The sequence below is a fragment of the Pholis gunnellus genome (assembly GCF_910591455.1).
Source record: "Pholis gunnellus genome assembly, chromosome: 6".
Lineage (NCBI taxonomy): Eukaryota > Metazoa > Chordata > Actinopteri > Perciformes > Pholidae > Pholis > Pholis gunnellus.
The window spans coordinates 24177448-24194042 of record NC_136532.1 but is presented as its reverse complement, the minus strand read 5'-3'; the positions used below and the strand labels follow the sequence as shown (position 1 = coordinate 24194042).

Sequence of the window (16595 nt, the reverse complement as noted above, 5' to 3'; positions counted from 1 at the left end):
AAAACTTGATTTCACACTGTGATAGTCAACGTTAAACTGTGTCATTAATCCGAGGTTCACGTGCATGAAGAACCGCGAGGGGGGTCAGTACGGATCACTGGTAGTCCGTTACACCACTAACCGTAACCAATAACATGGTAATATACTTTGACATCAATTTATATGCAGAACCGATTTATTTATGTAGTATTGTAATTAAATAGAGGCAAATATACTTAACGTGGCCTTTTGTTGATGGTTTTTAAATGAAGCTTACAATTTGTGCTTCCATTGTTGTGTGTCATCAGACAACTGCTTCTTTGCAGAATCAGGATAACTCTGAAATAGTAACTTTGACTTTAAGTTGCGTTCTATTGTCCTTTTTCTAGCAGAAGGTCGGAACAGTTTGTAGCTTCTAGTTGCGTCTAACGCAGCATCAGTCTTTTGACTGGTATCCTCTCATCTGACTCTCTGCAAAAAAGTGAACAAGTGTATTTGGTTAGAATCCTTAAAATAGATGTGTGCATATATATATATGTATATATATATATATATGTATGTATAGATACAGAGTTTACAGAGCCTTTAGAGAGACAATACTCATCTCTTTCCTATGACCCAAACCGTAGTTGATCCGAGATGCACCTCACAGTGATTGATTGATCAGTTATCTTTCATATTGCAATAATCAAGATTATGTTCTGCATCCAGAACTGACTCACGAACCGTCGTTTGCCTAAAAACAAGAAGAGAAACCTCTTCAGTGACGTGTGAATCGGCTCAGCGGTGGAAATAAAAGTGCAGACAAAACACTTCTTCTCGGGGAACCAGGGGGAAGGAAAGACTCGCATATCCTCTGAAGCCTACTTCTGGCTGATACGACTTCTATTTCGGGCGGTCGTTAAGACAGGTAGCGTCACCTGGGAATTACCTGAAAGCCCCTCAGAGTGGTAGATAAATCACAGCCTTAGAGATGTGCTCGGCAAACACAGCACATTAGAGAGAAGGGGATGATATTAGCAGCAGAACATGTTTCTCTCAGGCTCCAGAAGGTACAAAAACAACAAGAAAGAGCATTTAAACAGCATCAAACTGGGCACGGATCGTAGTGAGATGAAAATAGTGGCAGGATGGTCACTCACCTCCCCCCTCCCGTGGGTGATCTAAAAAACATTCCCTGCACTGCAGCCATTTGTTAATAGTAAATAGTCTCCGTTGTTTGGCAAAGGAAAAAAAGAAAAAATACCACAGCGTTCATCAGTCAGAGACAAATATCTGAGACAGCGACAGCAAACAAGGGAGCCTCATCAATATTTCAGAGCGCGCAATAACATCAAAAAAAGGAGGCCAGAGGCTTTAATGTTGACGTTTCTGTGTCGTTATTCACGGTGAGATCTCTGCTGTTCATTAATGCTTCAGGGTTCGTGTGTTGCAGGGGGCTGACAGATCTAGGCTGTTTGATTCCCAGTTCAGGGGGCTACAATATACGGGATGTACCACTTTTAGAACGAAAACAAAAGAAGACGGAAAAGGAGACATAATCGATGCAGAAACCAAAGCTTGTATTGATCCGCGACTGAAAATAGTCCCCAGCAAATGCACCATTTTTGTCCTATTTTAGAAACATTAGATAAAAGCTACAGTGCCCACCTGTTTTAGGAAATCACAGAAGCCTGTTTTAGAAGTGAAAATATATATTTACGAGTTGTTTTTTGGGATTAATATCTTCAGAGCTGAGAGCCATAGACAGGAAGTCAGAAAGTATTGAGAGATGGACGTTGGTTTTGGTCTTTTCAAAAGGATTTGTTGACAGAAAATATAGTGATTGTTCATCTTTAATTATTATTTTCATAACACACATATTATGAATGGATGATCTTCCAAGCGAACTCTGCACCAGGCTCATTGTGGACTTGATGAGTGGATTTCGACAGCCCTCAGGGAAGTCCGGACATTTGGTGTCAGCTACAAAAATACTGGATCGTACAGTTCCCACAATGCAACTTGATGCCATCGTCTGTTATCGGTTAGATCCTCTCTGATTCTTTCTAACAAACACCCAGTGAGTGAAGAATTAATCAGATCTTTTCCTTAAAAACCTGCCCAGTTTCACCAAATGGCGAATTAATGATACGGCAAATTGCAAGTCATCTACTTTGCAATGACACGGCCATTCTTGATTTTTCTTTCGTTTAATGTAGTCTGTACTGACTTCAATGTAAATGCATACCTGTGAATATGCAACACTGAGTTAGTGACGTAAAGCACAAGACTTTCACTCAGGAGGCTGGTGTTGCATGTTTTGTGATGTTTGTATGTACTTATGTTACGCCGAGTGAAGCCAATGTGGAAGTATCATAAAACGTACATTCTCTCTAATGTCCAGCGGGGGGCGACTCCTCTGGTTGTATAGAAGTCTATGAGAAAATGACTCTACTTCTCTCTTGATTTATTACCTCAGTAAACATTGTAAACATGAGTTTATGGTCTCAATCTCTAGTTTCAAGTCTTCTTCAATACAGCATGGTGTTCATTTAGTAAATGATGGTCCATTTAGAGTCAAACAGACCATAAAGCAGGGGATGCTTTAGGGCGGGGCTACACAGTGATTGACAGGTCTCTACCAGAGACGTATACGGCGTCTCTACGTCACTCCTCCTCAGTCCAAATATGGTCACTTCCTGTTCACTGGTTGCAGAAATCCAAGATGGCAATGCCCAAGTCGGCAAACTCGAGGCTTCACTCATTACAGAAAATGAGCCTAAAAGCGGGCTGGTGGCTGTAGCTGCTGGGTGTAACAGTCCCTTTGCCTCACTCCCCCTTGTTTCGGAGGACAAGCTACCTAGCTAATTACCATACAGTTGACTAGTTAGTTAGCTAGCTTGCTAATTCCACCATGCTTTGATGCTACACTGCTTATAGATGATAACGTTAGCTGACTCCGCTCTCTTCCCGTCGAGCTTTGTGGCCCCGTTGACATGTGTGCAAGTAAAAAACAATCACCTTTTTCTTTTGCACCAGTCAAATGACCACAGAAAAGAGTTCCATGTCCGTACTTCTCCTATTCTGTTTCTGCTCTTTCTTTTCCTGATAGAGTCATTTGTGTTATTTTCTCAGACTTGACAAAGCCCCTCCAGAGTCACATTACACCACTTATTCTCAGGCTCAGAGAGGAACTCCTTGTGACTAGCGGTCTCTCCTGGTTTCAGGTTAATATTCTAGCTGCAGTGTTCTCTACAGTGATCCTGGGTAGAGCGGACAAAAGGTAATAAAAGGGGAGCGAGTGCATCAGGAGGGAATCGGCCCATGAATAATGCTCTTTTCACTCCATAACCCCCCCCCCTGAATTCTGTATTTCATTCAGAATCATTTGAGCCAAACGTCTACAGGAGAATGACAACGTGTGTTTAATTAATGTGCAGTGATTTGGCATTTATTCACTTCCAGCGTAGTGAAGAAGAAAAAAAAATGTCATGAATTAGCGAGTTTGCAGCTCAGTGGGCCAGATGGTGCCGTTAGTTGGAGGGACACATTTTAATTTGATCAACCAGATGTCCTCATATTCTTTGTGTTTATTTGTGGTAAAAGAGACCTTGACAACATCGTATTGGACGTCATGTTTCTTTACTGGCAGATGGTTCGGACAGGATAAGTCCTCCAGCAACCACAAAATACTTGTAGGGACGTGTCCAAGTTTTAAGGAGACTCTCCGGTGACTTCTCCTTCTGAGCAGATTAAAAACCTGAGACGGTGAAGTCCTTTCTAATGGTTTCACTGCATGGTTTAATTCAGTATAACTGCCACTGAAATCAAGCTGTGAGTTTGACTATTTTTGGGTAGATTCGGATTCTTGTCATTGTTATTTAAGTAAAAAACAAAGAAATAAAGGCAACAAACTGCTTTATAAACAGGAGAGTTCAGCTGCCAAGAGCTGTGATTTCTCATAAATTCCCACTGTCGGTGTTTTGTTATTCCTTCTGGTTTTAGACTGTATACAAGAAGTGGGCGTAGTCGCCATCTTGGTTTTTTGAACAGGAAATGACCATATCTGGACTGAGGAGGAGTGACGTAGAGACGCCGTATACGTCTCTGGTAGAGACCTGTCAATCACTGTGTAGCCCCGCCCCTAAAGCATCCCCTGCTTTATGGTCTGTTTGACTCTGATGACTGTATATTAAGATTGTATGGATCCAGTAGTAGCCAGTGGCATGTGGCCAGATATTACACATTGCACCTTTAAAATGTAAAATAAAGAAAAATATAAATATTTTATATCCACATGCACACGTTGAATGAACAAGCCGCAACATTAATGTGACGAACATTAATGCATCAATGATTATAATCCAACAGTAAATTATATATTTATCTGAAATGGGCCATTCTGCAACATATGTACTTTTACTTTTGGTTCTCTTGGTTTGAACTACATTCTAATACTTTTGTACCGTTACACAGATTTAAATGCAGGACCTTGACATGTTACAGAGGTTCTCTGAACTGTGGTTGTACTGCTTTTACTTCAGTGGAGTACTTCTTCTCCAGACGTCTGATGAACAGTTTCTGTCTCTTTGTCTCTCTCTGGTTTCGTCTCATTGATCCGATGACTGAATGTGATGTTACAGATTTAAACTCATCGTCCATCTGGACTCGTTCTACATTAACTGAGAGCTAAACGCCTCCAATAAATACAAGTGACGTTGTGCAGCAGAGAGAACAGTAGGTGGACACCTGCTGGTCCAGGATCAGATACCGAGAGAGAACGACTTCCTCCAACAGACAACTTCAGTGACTCATAACGGAAACCAACAGCATGATGGCGCCACACAGGCTGACTTTATTTGTTCTTGTTTGAGGACAAATGAGCAGAATAAAGGACATGTTTGGATGTATTATTCCTGCAGAGACTAATCTAATTTAGCAAAAGAGACCAAACTGATCCTGGTTCAGTTCGTCTGCCTTCACATGTAAATGGCGGCCGCGGCGTCTCCACTTTGATTTTCATAAAAGCTCAAATCTTAATCTTAAAATCCGACTCCAAAGCTGCATGTTTTTTATTCTGCTGCTTTATATTTCTGCTGTGTCCTTTTTCTTTGTACTTATGTTTCCTATAATCTCACTGCAGAATGTATGAATCAACATCAACATTTGAATAATCTTTGAAAAAAGACGTATTTCAACAGTTTCCTCTGCTGCGTTCATCTGAAGGCTGCAGCTTCTCTCTCTCTCTCTCTCTCTCTCTCTCTCTCTCTCTCTCTCTCTCTCTCTCTCTCTCTCTCTCTCTCCCCTAGTTTATCAGGACTTCTGCTGCCATCTAGTGTATAAAAACCATAATAATTCAACAAGCGATTGAGATATTTCTTAAAAAAATCATTTAGAACATATTCTTTTAAAGATGTTCGATGTTTGTGCTGTGAAGGAAGAGTTCTCAGAGCTATTAATACACAAAAACACATTTCCTGGGGCAAAATGTTGAGGTACTTTACTTGAGTATGACTATTTTTTGTTCCTTTATACTTCTACTGTATATCTCAGAAGTAAATATTGTACTTTAACTTCTCTACATTCATTCATTTATACTAGTTACTTAAGTCATAAAAATGATTCTGCATCAGAGTACTGGTACTTTTGGTACTTTAAGTATATGTTAATGCTGATACTTTTTGACTTTTACTTCAGTATATATATATGATATGGTAGCATTACAACAAAGACTCTCAAACCGTTGACTTATTTAAAGGGACAGTCCCACATTTAGGGACATTCACTTATTTTGCTTACGTCATGTATGAGCTGTTTCAGTTAAATACGATGAATTATGAGAGAGAGAGCTGAGAGCTGAGAGTCACACTTGTGGTTAGAATTATCAAAGAAACTGTTATAAAGAAATAAGAAATAAAACTCCAAAAGAAACACATTATAAAAAGTAATTTAAGTACAATTAAAAACTGTCATTTAAGAGCCAAAAACAAGCAAAAAGAGAAGAAGACGGGTATAAAAGAGTGAGTGAACCGGCTTCGGGCTCAGAGGGTGAACATCTCTTTTGGTTTTTCTTGACACTACTGGGCTTCCATAGCTGTTAACCTGAGTAATCACAGGTTTATTAATACACTCATCTAGCTACCGTTTCAAACTACCGATGACTATAGGTTTCAAATCACGGACAGTAAACTTTAAAATCTGTAACCGCTGGGATGTCGCTCAGAGTTCGGATCTTCTTGCAGATCTTCACTTCCTTCCTGTTAAGGTGCAGAGAAATTGTTGCTCAACAGGAAATGTGGAAAGACGTTGATGTTGTTCCTCCTCCGTCAGAGGTGACGATTGAACGTTTGTTTGTTAAAAAGTCAACTCAAATAATCCTTAAATACACATAGATATAAATACACAGGCTCATGAAATAGTGCCGGTTATTTTACAGGCAGGATCATTTAAAGTTTGAAAAATGAAAATGTGTAATACACCGAGATTTAAATTAATATATTTAAAATTAATATATATAAAAAATATAAAACTACTGTTGTTTGGGAGTTCTTTGGGTGTATATATATATATATATATATATATATATATATAAGTTATATTTATTTTGTTTCTTTCTCTCATTTTCAGTGTTACATAATTAATGTAAAAAGGGTAGGTGTAATAAGATAAGAAAAAATGAGTTACTTATTATTGTTTTTCTTATTTTCCATATGTTGATTTTCATAAAGTAAAGTAAAATAAAATAAATTAAAATAAAAGAACTGTATCCTGTCCAGTCAGTGGGATCAATATGTTCCTCTGTTGCGTGTTTTAACCGACACGTTGAGCTCCACCCAGTGATTCTAGGAACTGAAACAAGAAGTGAAAATGTTCTTGTGTGTAGTTTTTATTCAGTAAATCCTTTTGTGTCTGTTAATGACTTTAATAGTGTTTCTTTATTCCTCCTTTTTACTGTAAACACTGATTTCATGTTTCTTTTATAATTTTCTCTCAAATTTCTTTGGAAAAAGGACAAAAAAGATGAAAATGTGTCATTGGTCATAATTCTGGGAAATGATTTCATAAAATAAGATTTGTTTATCTTCACTTTGCAGAAGTGGAACATCTTTTATGAATCAGGCAGTTTATGATAAAATGTCTACTTCATTTAACAGGTCCCACTCCCTTCCCTCCAGCAGGTCCAGCAATACGTCCTGGAACTCCAGCAGAGAGGAGAAGCTCTGCTCCTGGAGGAGGAGGAGGAGGAGGAGACGCCGGGAGCTGAGCTCTCCTCCTCCCTCCGGAGCTCCGGATCTGGGTCTGTCCATGGTGGACCTGTCTCTGCTGGAGGATCTGGGTCTATCCACGGTGGACCAGGTCTCTGCTGGAGTCTGAGCTGAAGGAGGTTCTGGTGAACCTGCATGATTTCATCTGGTTTCACCAGAATCCGACCCGGTGGCTCCGATGACGAGCTTTAAGAATAACTCTATAGAAACAGACCATCTTCTCTCTGATGGTCTCTTTACTGATGGAGGTCTGATAGAGGATCAGGACTACACTGAGACTGGTTCAGATAGAGGATCCACAGTGACTGTAGAAAGTGTGAAGTCACCTGATCGCATCATCACAACATGAAACTCTTCCGCTGCGTTCAGTTTGACAGGAAGTGGAGTTGCGAGCTCGCGGCTCATTATCACAGAAAGTTTCATGTGAGCGAACATATCAGGAAGTCCACGTCTGAACCATGAACAGAAGGAAACTGAGTAAGTTTTATTTCACTTTATGATTTATTTTACTAAATAATCTTTAGAGAAAGTCTTATAAATATATGTAGTCCGCATAGGACACAAGGAAACTACATTATTATACATAATTATGTTTAATAGAAGGTCAAATAAGTTTGACAAAACAAAAGATGGTGGATTTTCATCATAGGCGCAGTATTCATATTTATTTCTTTGTATGCTAGTACCAGTACTAAAATGTAAAAAACAAGTTCCTTCATTTAAAATGAAGTAAAAGCAGCAGCGAAATGTACTCCAAGTATCAAAAGTTAGAGTACTCATTCTAACTGATATATTAGAGTATTAATACTGTTAAAGCTGATGCTCCAGATGGAACTACTTTTAAGTACTTTAATTAGATAGTTTAGTTCAGTACTTTACTTGAGTATTTCCACTTGATGCTGCTTTATACTTCTACACATGTTGCACGTTTACTTGACAGCTGTGGTCACTAGTTACACAGAACACAGTTAAAGATAAATCATTTTTGGTTTGTTTTAGTTCCTCATCTTATTTCAGATGTGTTGTGTGTTCAGCTCTTTGCAGCTGTGGTCTCCGGGCAGGAAACAGAGACTGTAGTATAAAAACACAGTTACATCACAGTACTACATTCACCACATACTCATTACGACCGCAGTCGTAGATATCACCATGAAACTTCACCAGTTGATCACCTACATTAAGGCAATTATTTTATATATTACAAATGTTCTGAAATATTATATTTAAATATGCAAATGAGGCATTATCTAATGGTAACTTTTGGTGAATTTAGGAGAAATCTACAGACGCAAACAGACAAAGTAGTGAAATAAAAAACCTAAATGTGTATTTTGGATGTTTTCTCTCCACTAGTCTGAAAGAAGACGTGTTATAGACTCTTAAATGCAAACTTTAAACCTAAAAACTACAGCTGTCAGGTGAATGTAAAAGTACAATAATTCCCTCTGAGAAGTAGCGGAGAAGAACTTTAAAGCAGCAGAAAATGGAAACACTAAAGTACAAGTACATCTTAACTGTACTTAAATACAGTACTTGAGTAAATGTACTTCGTTACTTTGAACTTGTTACTTTGGAAAATGAATTCCTAACAAAGACGGTGTTTCATGATGAGTCAGCGAAAAAGAGGCTGATGCAAGTTTGTTTGTGTAATCCTATAAAAGACAGAAATCTATTGACACTTGTTTCACTCCGAGTGTGTGTGTGTGTGTGTGTGTGTGTGTGTGTGTGTGTGTGTGTTGGCTCTTTGTTGCGCTCACAAACAGTTTGTTGGTTCATTGTAGAAGAAACATAGTCGTGTCTTTGTGCACTTTGAATGGACAGCTGAGAACAGAGTTTAAGAAAAGACAACACTGTGCTTCTCTTCTTCTGCCGTTTGACTCCATCGTTGTTCACTTTTTAAAAGCTGAATTTTACCCATGATGCATCTGAAGGCCGGTCATTCAGTCCAGTTAGAAGCTTTAGTGTTCTTTGAGTTTTACAGGCTTCATCTATGATCTATTATAAAAACACAAAGAATGTCTCTGAATCATAACTGAAAAAGATAAACTTGACACTGTTTTGTACTATTTTTTGGATACATGTATCAATTCAAGAAACAGAGCAACATTTTAAGAAAAATCGTGTTTCGCCTAGCTTATTATAAAGACCAGAATCAGGGGAAACTGTTAGCCTTGCTTCGTCAACAGTGAAAAAAACGACTCGTCGGCTGGATTCTGTTGAAGACCCGAACAAACTCCGGTTGTATAAAAGATGTGGAACCCTTTGGGGTTAGGAAAGTGAAGGCTTTTGCACAAAACAAATCTGTATTTATTGTCCAAATGTATTGCATGTTCAAGAGTAAATACAACCTCATGTTGTGTCAATCAGGATTTTTTTTTTTTTTGCATCCGTCAGAGTGTTTGACCTCTCTGAGCCTCCGTAAATGCAAACGTGATCATCCGAAATGATGAATGTTTCTTGGTTTTGTGGTAGAAATAATGTAATTTTTAAACTTTCCTTCTCATAGTTTCACTGTGAAGATGAACAAACAATTCAATGAAAGCCGTCAGTAGATATATCTTCTGGCTTCAACATGAACATTTAGAAACGGCAGCTTCTTTGCATCTGCACCTCCATCATCTTCCTCCTCTCTCGTCCTCAAAATCATTAGTTTATGTTTAGCAGAGATAATAAATATTCGTCGGTGTTTTCAGGGTCTAATTGGTCCCTGAGGCAGAAACATAACCAAACACTGCTGAGAGCTCGAGGGGCTGCAGTTTAAAATAGAAACGATGAGACTTTCAGCAACATGAGGGTACAACAACATTCCTCAGATGACTCCAAGGCAAAGAAAACATTTCTTTTTGTGTGTTTCACAAGACAAAGTGAAAATTAAATGCAGCTGCTGTTCCCACTGGAGACTCAAAGATCTCACGTTATTCTTTAAAATGGACGACTACATCTCACCAAGAGAATAATGGAGCTGGATGTAATAAAGGTTACCATGTCAGATTCTACTCTAAACAGCCCGATAATCACAGTGAACAGGTTGTATTTCTCTGTGTTGCTGAAGACAACATGTCATATTTTGAAGGAACAGTAAAGTAATTTCCTGCCTGTCATCAGTCAGCATCTCAGAGTGTCTCAACATTAAGGTCAGGACCGGATGTACGGATGTATCACAGGCATTTATAACTTGGTATTTATAAACTATTTGACCTCTCTGTGCTCCTAAAAACAGAATATAGAAGACAAACTCACATGACAAGGGAATGAATTTGGAGATCTGCAGGATCGGAGTATGAAAATAGTAAATAAATGACGTCCTTTTTTTCCGAAACACTTCTCCGTGATCTCATTGTAAAACGTCAAGAGGTCAAAAAAATATGTAGAGGACAATTTATAAGGAATTAGGTTACATTGTTGCGTTACGTTGTTGCGTTACGTTGTTGCGTTACGTTGTTGCGTTACATTGTTGCATTACATTGTTGCATTATGTTGTTGCGTTACGTTATTGTGTTACGTTGTTCGTTACGTTAGTTTGTAGCGTTATGTTGCATTGTTCGTTACGTTGTTACATTACGTTGTTACGTTACATTGGTTTGTAGCGTTGGTTTGTAGCGTTGTTACGTTGCATTGTTCGTTACGTTAGTTTGTAGCATTGTCACGTTGCATTGTTCGTTACATTGTTACGATACGTTGTTACGCTACGTTGTTACGCTACGTTGTTACGTTACATTGTTACGTTACATTGTTACGTTACATTGTTACGTTACATTGTTACGTTACATTGTTACGTTACATTGTTACGTTGGTTTGTAGCGTTGGTTTGTAGCGTTGGTTTGTAGCGTTGTTACGTTGCATTGTTCGTTACATTGTTACGTTGCGTATATCTAATGACACATCATTTGGCGACCATTAATGTCCGAAGCAAATTCAAGAGCTACTGAAGTTAGGAGTGATACATCTCCGCAGCTGACTCACTGACAGAGATCATATCTTGTGTCTGTAAAAAGTAACAGATTGGTTTGATTCGTATTTTGCATTTGTGTAACATCTTTCATCATGTCTTTAAGGTCCCTGTAATGATGTTAATAAAGAAATGTTTCTCGTTAACGTCCTTCTACTCTCCAGCTTTCAAATGGTTCGGGAGCCTCACCAATCTGTCCACCCGCCGCACATCAGAGAAGACCAATATCAAAGCAGCCCCAAAGCATGATGGGAGCCTCGGCGGTGCCAAATCTCCAGCCCGGGAACAATCGGTGGATGACATGGATGCCTGCCTCCGCAGCCCCGGCTACGCCTGCTCCAGCCAGATGTACACACATGTGGGCACTGTGCCACGCAGCCTGTCGCAGAAGAAGAGCTGCAGGGGGCTGAAGGAGAAAAAGAAGAAGAAAGAGGAGGAGGAGGAGGAGCAGAGTCAGTGGAAGGAGGGGGAGCATGTCCGAGACTCCCCTCTGCTCAGTGCCCTGTCCAGCCTCAGTGTGACCAGTCTGGACCGGACTCTGCCTGGTCCTGCAACGGCCCGGCCGCTGCCCACCACCCCGACACCCAGCCGGGCTTCACCTTTGACCTCGGCACATGAAAGCCGCTTCAATGATCCTTCAGCGGACCCCTTTAAGAGCCAGTCAGTGTCAAGGAGCAGGGATGCTTTAGAAAGGGAGCCTTCAAACATGGCAACTAACGGCCCCAGAGGGGCTTCTTCGCAGGACGTTTACGTGCCGATGGACCCGATAGCCGAAGCAGCTCGCAGCCAAACACAGAAAACTGCGAAGACTGTGAGCGGCTTGCAGGAAGTGGAGCATGTCGACAGGTGAGGAAGTAGATCTAGTTATTATTACACTTTCAGATGATGATGGTGCCAAAAAAGTTTTTTACCTGCCCAATAAACTTCAGTTTACTGCAGTGAGATTGTTGCTGGAAGAATGTCAGTATCTTGATACTAGTCAGAATAAGGGAGATTGCAGTACTTGGATTAAGAAAAGAAAACGGATTTAGATTTCAGAAAACCTTTATAACTTCTTTAATTTATATTGGGACAATGGTAAATTGTGTTTTATTGCAGTAGAAGATATATTTTCTAAAAGTCAGAGAAAAAAATACCTAAAACAAATTAAATAAAATAAAAATACATATTAATTCAAAAATATAGAAAAAAATCAAAAAACTTTAAACTTAATAATATAACCCAGACACTTTTAATAGTCATAGATTTGATTAAACAATATGATTAACAATTTTTAAAATTTACTTTAAATTTAATTACAGTTTATAATCATGATATTTACAAGAAAAAGGTAGTAATATTGTTAGAATAAAGTCGTGTAATTTTTACCTAAAGCGTCATAATATTAAAAGAGGAAATGTAATATTTCTACAGTAAAGTCGTAATATTACAACAAAAAGTCTTTATGAAGAATGTCCTAGATAATGTCTAATATTACTATTAATAAACTACTAATAACAATAATGCATCATGCCAGTAAAAGAGTGGGTGTATCAGCGGACATGCGCAGCGGCTCGCTGCCTGCCCGCTGTGGTTCCGTTGGTCAGCTGGTTCTCACTCAGCGGCAGTGCGCGTCTGACGTCGCGGGAGAAAGATGTGCGAACTCGGGGCCGTTAACTGTCGGACAGTCCGGTGCGGGGAGCGGGAGAGGAGGTGAGAAAACTAACACCAAGAAGTCCATTAAAAACTTGTGAACGTAAAGTCAGTAAACTGTCACAGTGAGAGGAAGAATGTGCGGAATGTGTCAACCGTTAAAAGCTGCTCCAGCAGTCATTAACACGCTGCTTTAACATCTTCAATCATTCTGCTCCTGTTCCTGTTTTTAATGCATTTAGAGCAGAAACACACGTGTTTTCGGTTAGTTTGATGCCATAAAAAGATGAAAAGCTTCTGACTAGTAAAACATTTACTACAGTTGAAGTCAGTGGGTTACCGGCTGGTCTACGGTCTGTATGTTTTATGTGGAGGCTGTTCAGGCTGAGACTGGACCGGACTGCGTGTTACATAAAAGGGGGAATTTGATCCTCTGCTCTCAGTCAGTAACAGTGATAAGGCTGTTTTAGGCAGAGATGCTGCAGCCTGTCTGACCTGATTAACACCTGACTCTGATCTTTAAATGTCGAAAGAAGCGGTTTGATACATGACACCAGATATGATCTAATGTCATCCAGATTAAAAGTCTTCTTCAGGCTGTAACAGAAGACCGTTTTCTGACCTCAGTGTATCAGATTGTTGCTCCTGCTTGCTCGATCATCATATCTGGAGTGTTTTATTCTGCTAATATCAGAGGAATTATTAGCAGAATTAAAAAAATAACACAATGTTAAGGTAACGTCACAACATAACGTAACTTTTTGTTCATGTAACAACATAACAACGTCATGTATTAACATAACGTCTCAACGTCATGAAAAAAAGGTTAACATAACGACATAACAGGTTATCGTATCCATGTAACATAACAACGTAATGTTATTCATTAATAAAACAAGGTAACAAGGTAACATTACATATTAACTGATCTGTTTCTACTTCTTCTTCTACTCTTTGTGCTGGAGAAATACAGCCATGCAGAAGCATTGCCTGTTACGCTAACTTCTGACAAAACTATGCACCGACTTTACTCACTCCAACACGACAGTCTTTCCTTTCCCTTCATCAAGTAGCTTTAGTTGCCTAAACCGAACCAAACCTCCACCAGTGAGGCGGCAGATCAGCATTCACTACTTCACACTTTGATGGTCGCTGACCAGAAGCTTAACTGGTTTCCGGACCTAATTAATGCTGCGACCACTTCTGTTTTCCACTTAACGGATCAGTCGGAGCAGAAGTGGTTGTTGAGGTTAACCTTGACCTTCGTTTCATCCGCTGTGTGTATGTGTCTGTGTAGTGAACTTCAACAGCCTCGGCTCCGCGTGGACGCATGTAGGTGGCGTCACATTTGTTTTTGGTTATCATGGGAGCTCTTTGAACCACAGCTAGTGTCTCTGTGTGTGTGTGTGTGTGTGTGTGTGTGTGTGTGTGTGTGTGTGTGTCTCATGCAGTGATGTCAGAGTTTCTGGCTGAAGAAGGAGCAGGAAGTGCTGTAAAAATGTAATGCTGGTTTGGGGGAGCGCGGCCCCCAGGCGGAGGGTGTTCCCCCCCACCGCCCCCCTCGCTGGGAACAGCTTAGTGTAGACCAGGACAACGCTTCAGAAACACACATGTTAAGTTAAACAGAAGAAGAATAAATCTCTCTAAGAGCTTCTTAACTGAACAAGTTGTCTGTGAATGAGTCCCTCTCTTGTTGCCTCTTAGAGCCAGTTGTTGAACCACTGTTGTTGGCCAGCTAACCGCTAACACACTAGCAACTTAAATGGACCCCGAAGATGAATTGAACAGAATTAATTGTGAAAAATGCTTTTAGACCTTAATGGGTAAAAGAAATAACATTTTGTTTCCACTTTCACAACACAAGTTTCAGCCATGTGAACGAGTTTTCTCAACTCCCATGTGGCCTCACAAGGTTGTACTTTTGAAGCTGCTCCACCTCCACACAGGTGTGTTCACTTATGCCTGAGTAGAGCTCAAGAACTCAGCTTGATTGACAGGCTCCTCGTCCTCCTGTTGCACCTGTTAAAGACAGACAACCTTCATCGCCCTTATTGATACGTTGAGTTTGGTGACTTTACATGATTTGTCGCTTCAAAAACTGTGCAGTTTGACATAATACTGTTTACTTGTAGTCCTCTGAGTCTGGCCCAGAATATAATGAGGGCTCAGCCTCCATGTGACCGGCTTGCTATCGACAAAGTTGTGTTGTAAGCTCACGTCACGAACCAAATACCTGGTGAAGAGAAAGACACTTGTACCTTGTGTACACTTGGGGACACCAATTCCTGCTTGGAATCAATAATCGTGGCGATTCAAAAAGCTTAAAAGTCAGTTAGAACTGCAGGCAGAAGCTAAAGACTACAGTGTAGAGAGAACTGATGGAAACATGTGCAGATTCTGGGTCAGTTTGGGCTGAATTAAGGAACTGTGGCGCCGTGATTTGTTCCCAGCAACAATGAATTTGCGACCGCCCTGGTTCACACCTCTGACTTCTAAATCAACATTAAAATGCTGAGCAGCTTTTTGTCCATTAATTCTGATTAAAGCAGGTATTTGTGCACAGTTGCGGGTAAAGATTAGGCGACACTAATATTGCAATACTAGTATTTCTAATGCTATTTGTAGAGTTAGATTAAAGTTGTGGCTGCTTGTATGGTTGTTTCACTCTATTTCTCAGACTGTACTCGCAATAACAGAGCGTTGTTTAGTCCAATATGCAACATTTACTGAAAAATTCCCAACATGTTTTTATCTAATGAAATATTCAGCTTCAATTTATATTTGTTTGCGTTTAGCCTTTTAAAAACATACTTTTAGACCAGAGCTTTACTTGTAATGAGGGCCAAATGAGGAAATGCTGAAAGACATTTTCCCATGGTCACGAAGAAGATAGTTCATGATCTCAATAAATCAAACTTGTTTTCTTTGTGCTGATAAAATCATTATTTTGTAATCAGGGGAAATAGGAGAAATAAATGCGCGTCTTAAAAAAAGTCTCCCAAAAAATGAAATCATTCAACAAACAGCTCATCTGATATGTATGTATGTGATACCTGATGAGCTCCATACAAGCAGCAATAATAAAATGGACTGCATGAGGTTTGTGAATGTAGTCTTTTGACTGTCAGGGAGTTTCTCATGCATCATGTTTTACTTGTGTGTTCACATCTGTGTGTGTGTGTGTGTGTGTTCTTGGAGTTTGTGTTTGGGAACAAAAGGTCACCTCCCTTGACGTTACTCATGGAAATATGCAACATGTTGAGGAAGAGCAGAGTGACCCAAAAAAAGTTTCACATCGCCAACGTGCAGTTTCACGAACTGCTGTCAGAGAGAAAGCACGCAACTGCACTTTGGTTTTTTTTTCCTTCCCTTTTTTCTAATGTCGGTTTTAAAGTGTTCAGAGTCCTGAGACTCCCAGATCCTTCAGACCTGGTGAGAAGCCAGCTGGTGTGATCACTGGAGGGACATCGGGGGGGACGACGACGAGGTTTCCTTTGCTTCAGTGCTGAAAAACTGATCTTTTTTCACACAGCAGCAGAGATATTCCTCCTCTGAGAAGTTTATTGTGTGGAAAGCTGTTGCTGGGTGGTGTCACAGTAACACACTGCTGCTGTCAGAGGGTTGTGCAACAGGACGGACCGACAGACTTCACTGTAGTACTAATACTATTGCTACTGCTATTAGTACTGCTGTTACAGTACTACTTAGGGCTGTTTAATAACCTCAATACTTCTGTGTTGGCAACCAAAATGTGTCTGTTGCATCGAGAAACAAAAACTGTCAAGTAC

At 39.9% G+C, this 16595-nt stretch overlaps 1 protein-coding gene across 1 annotated transcript in view; it reads left to right on the top strand.

The window, feature by feature from the left end:
* The first annotated feature begins 7638 nt into the window (after positions 1-7638).
* The window catches only part of sh2d3cb (SH2 domain containing 3Cb), a 33218-nt gene continuing 24261 nt past the window's right edge, over positions 7639-16595 (top strand). The window contains exons 1-2 of the mRNA XM_079161392.1: positions 7639-7703; positions 11340-12021. Coding sequence (XP_079017518.1) covers positions 7685-7703; positions 11340-12021 — 701 coding nt within the window. The 5' untranslated portion in view covers positions 7639-7684. The remainder of the gene's footprint in view (positions 7704-11339; positions 12022-16595) is intronic.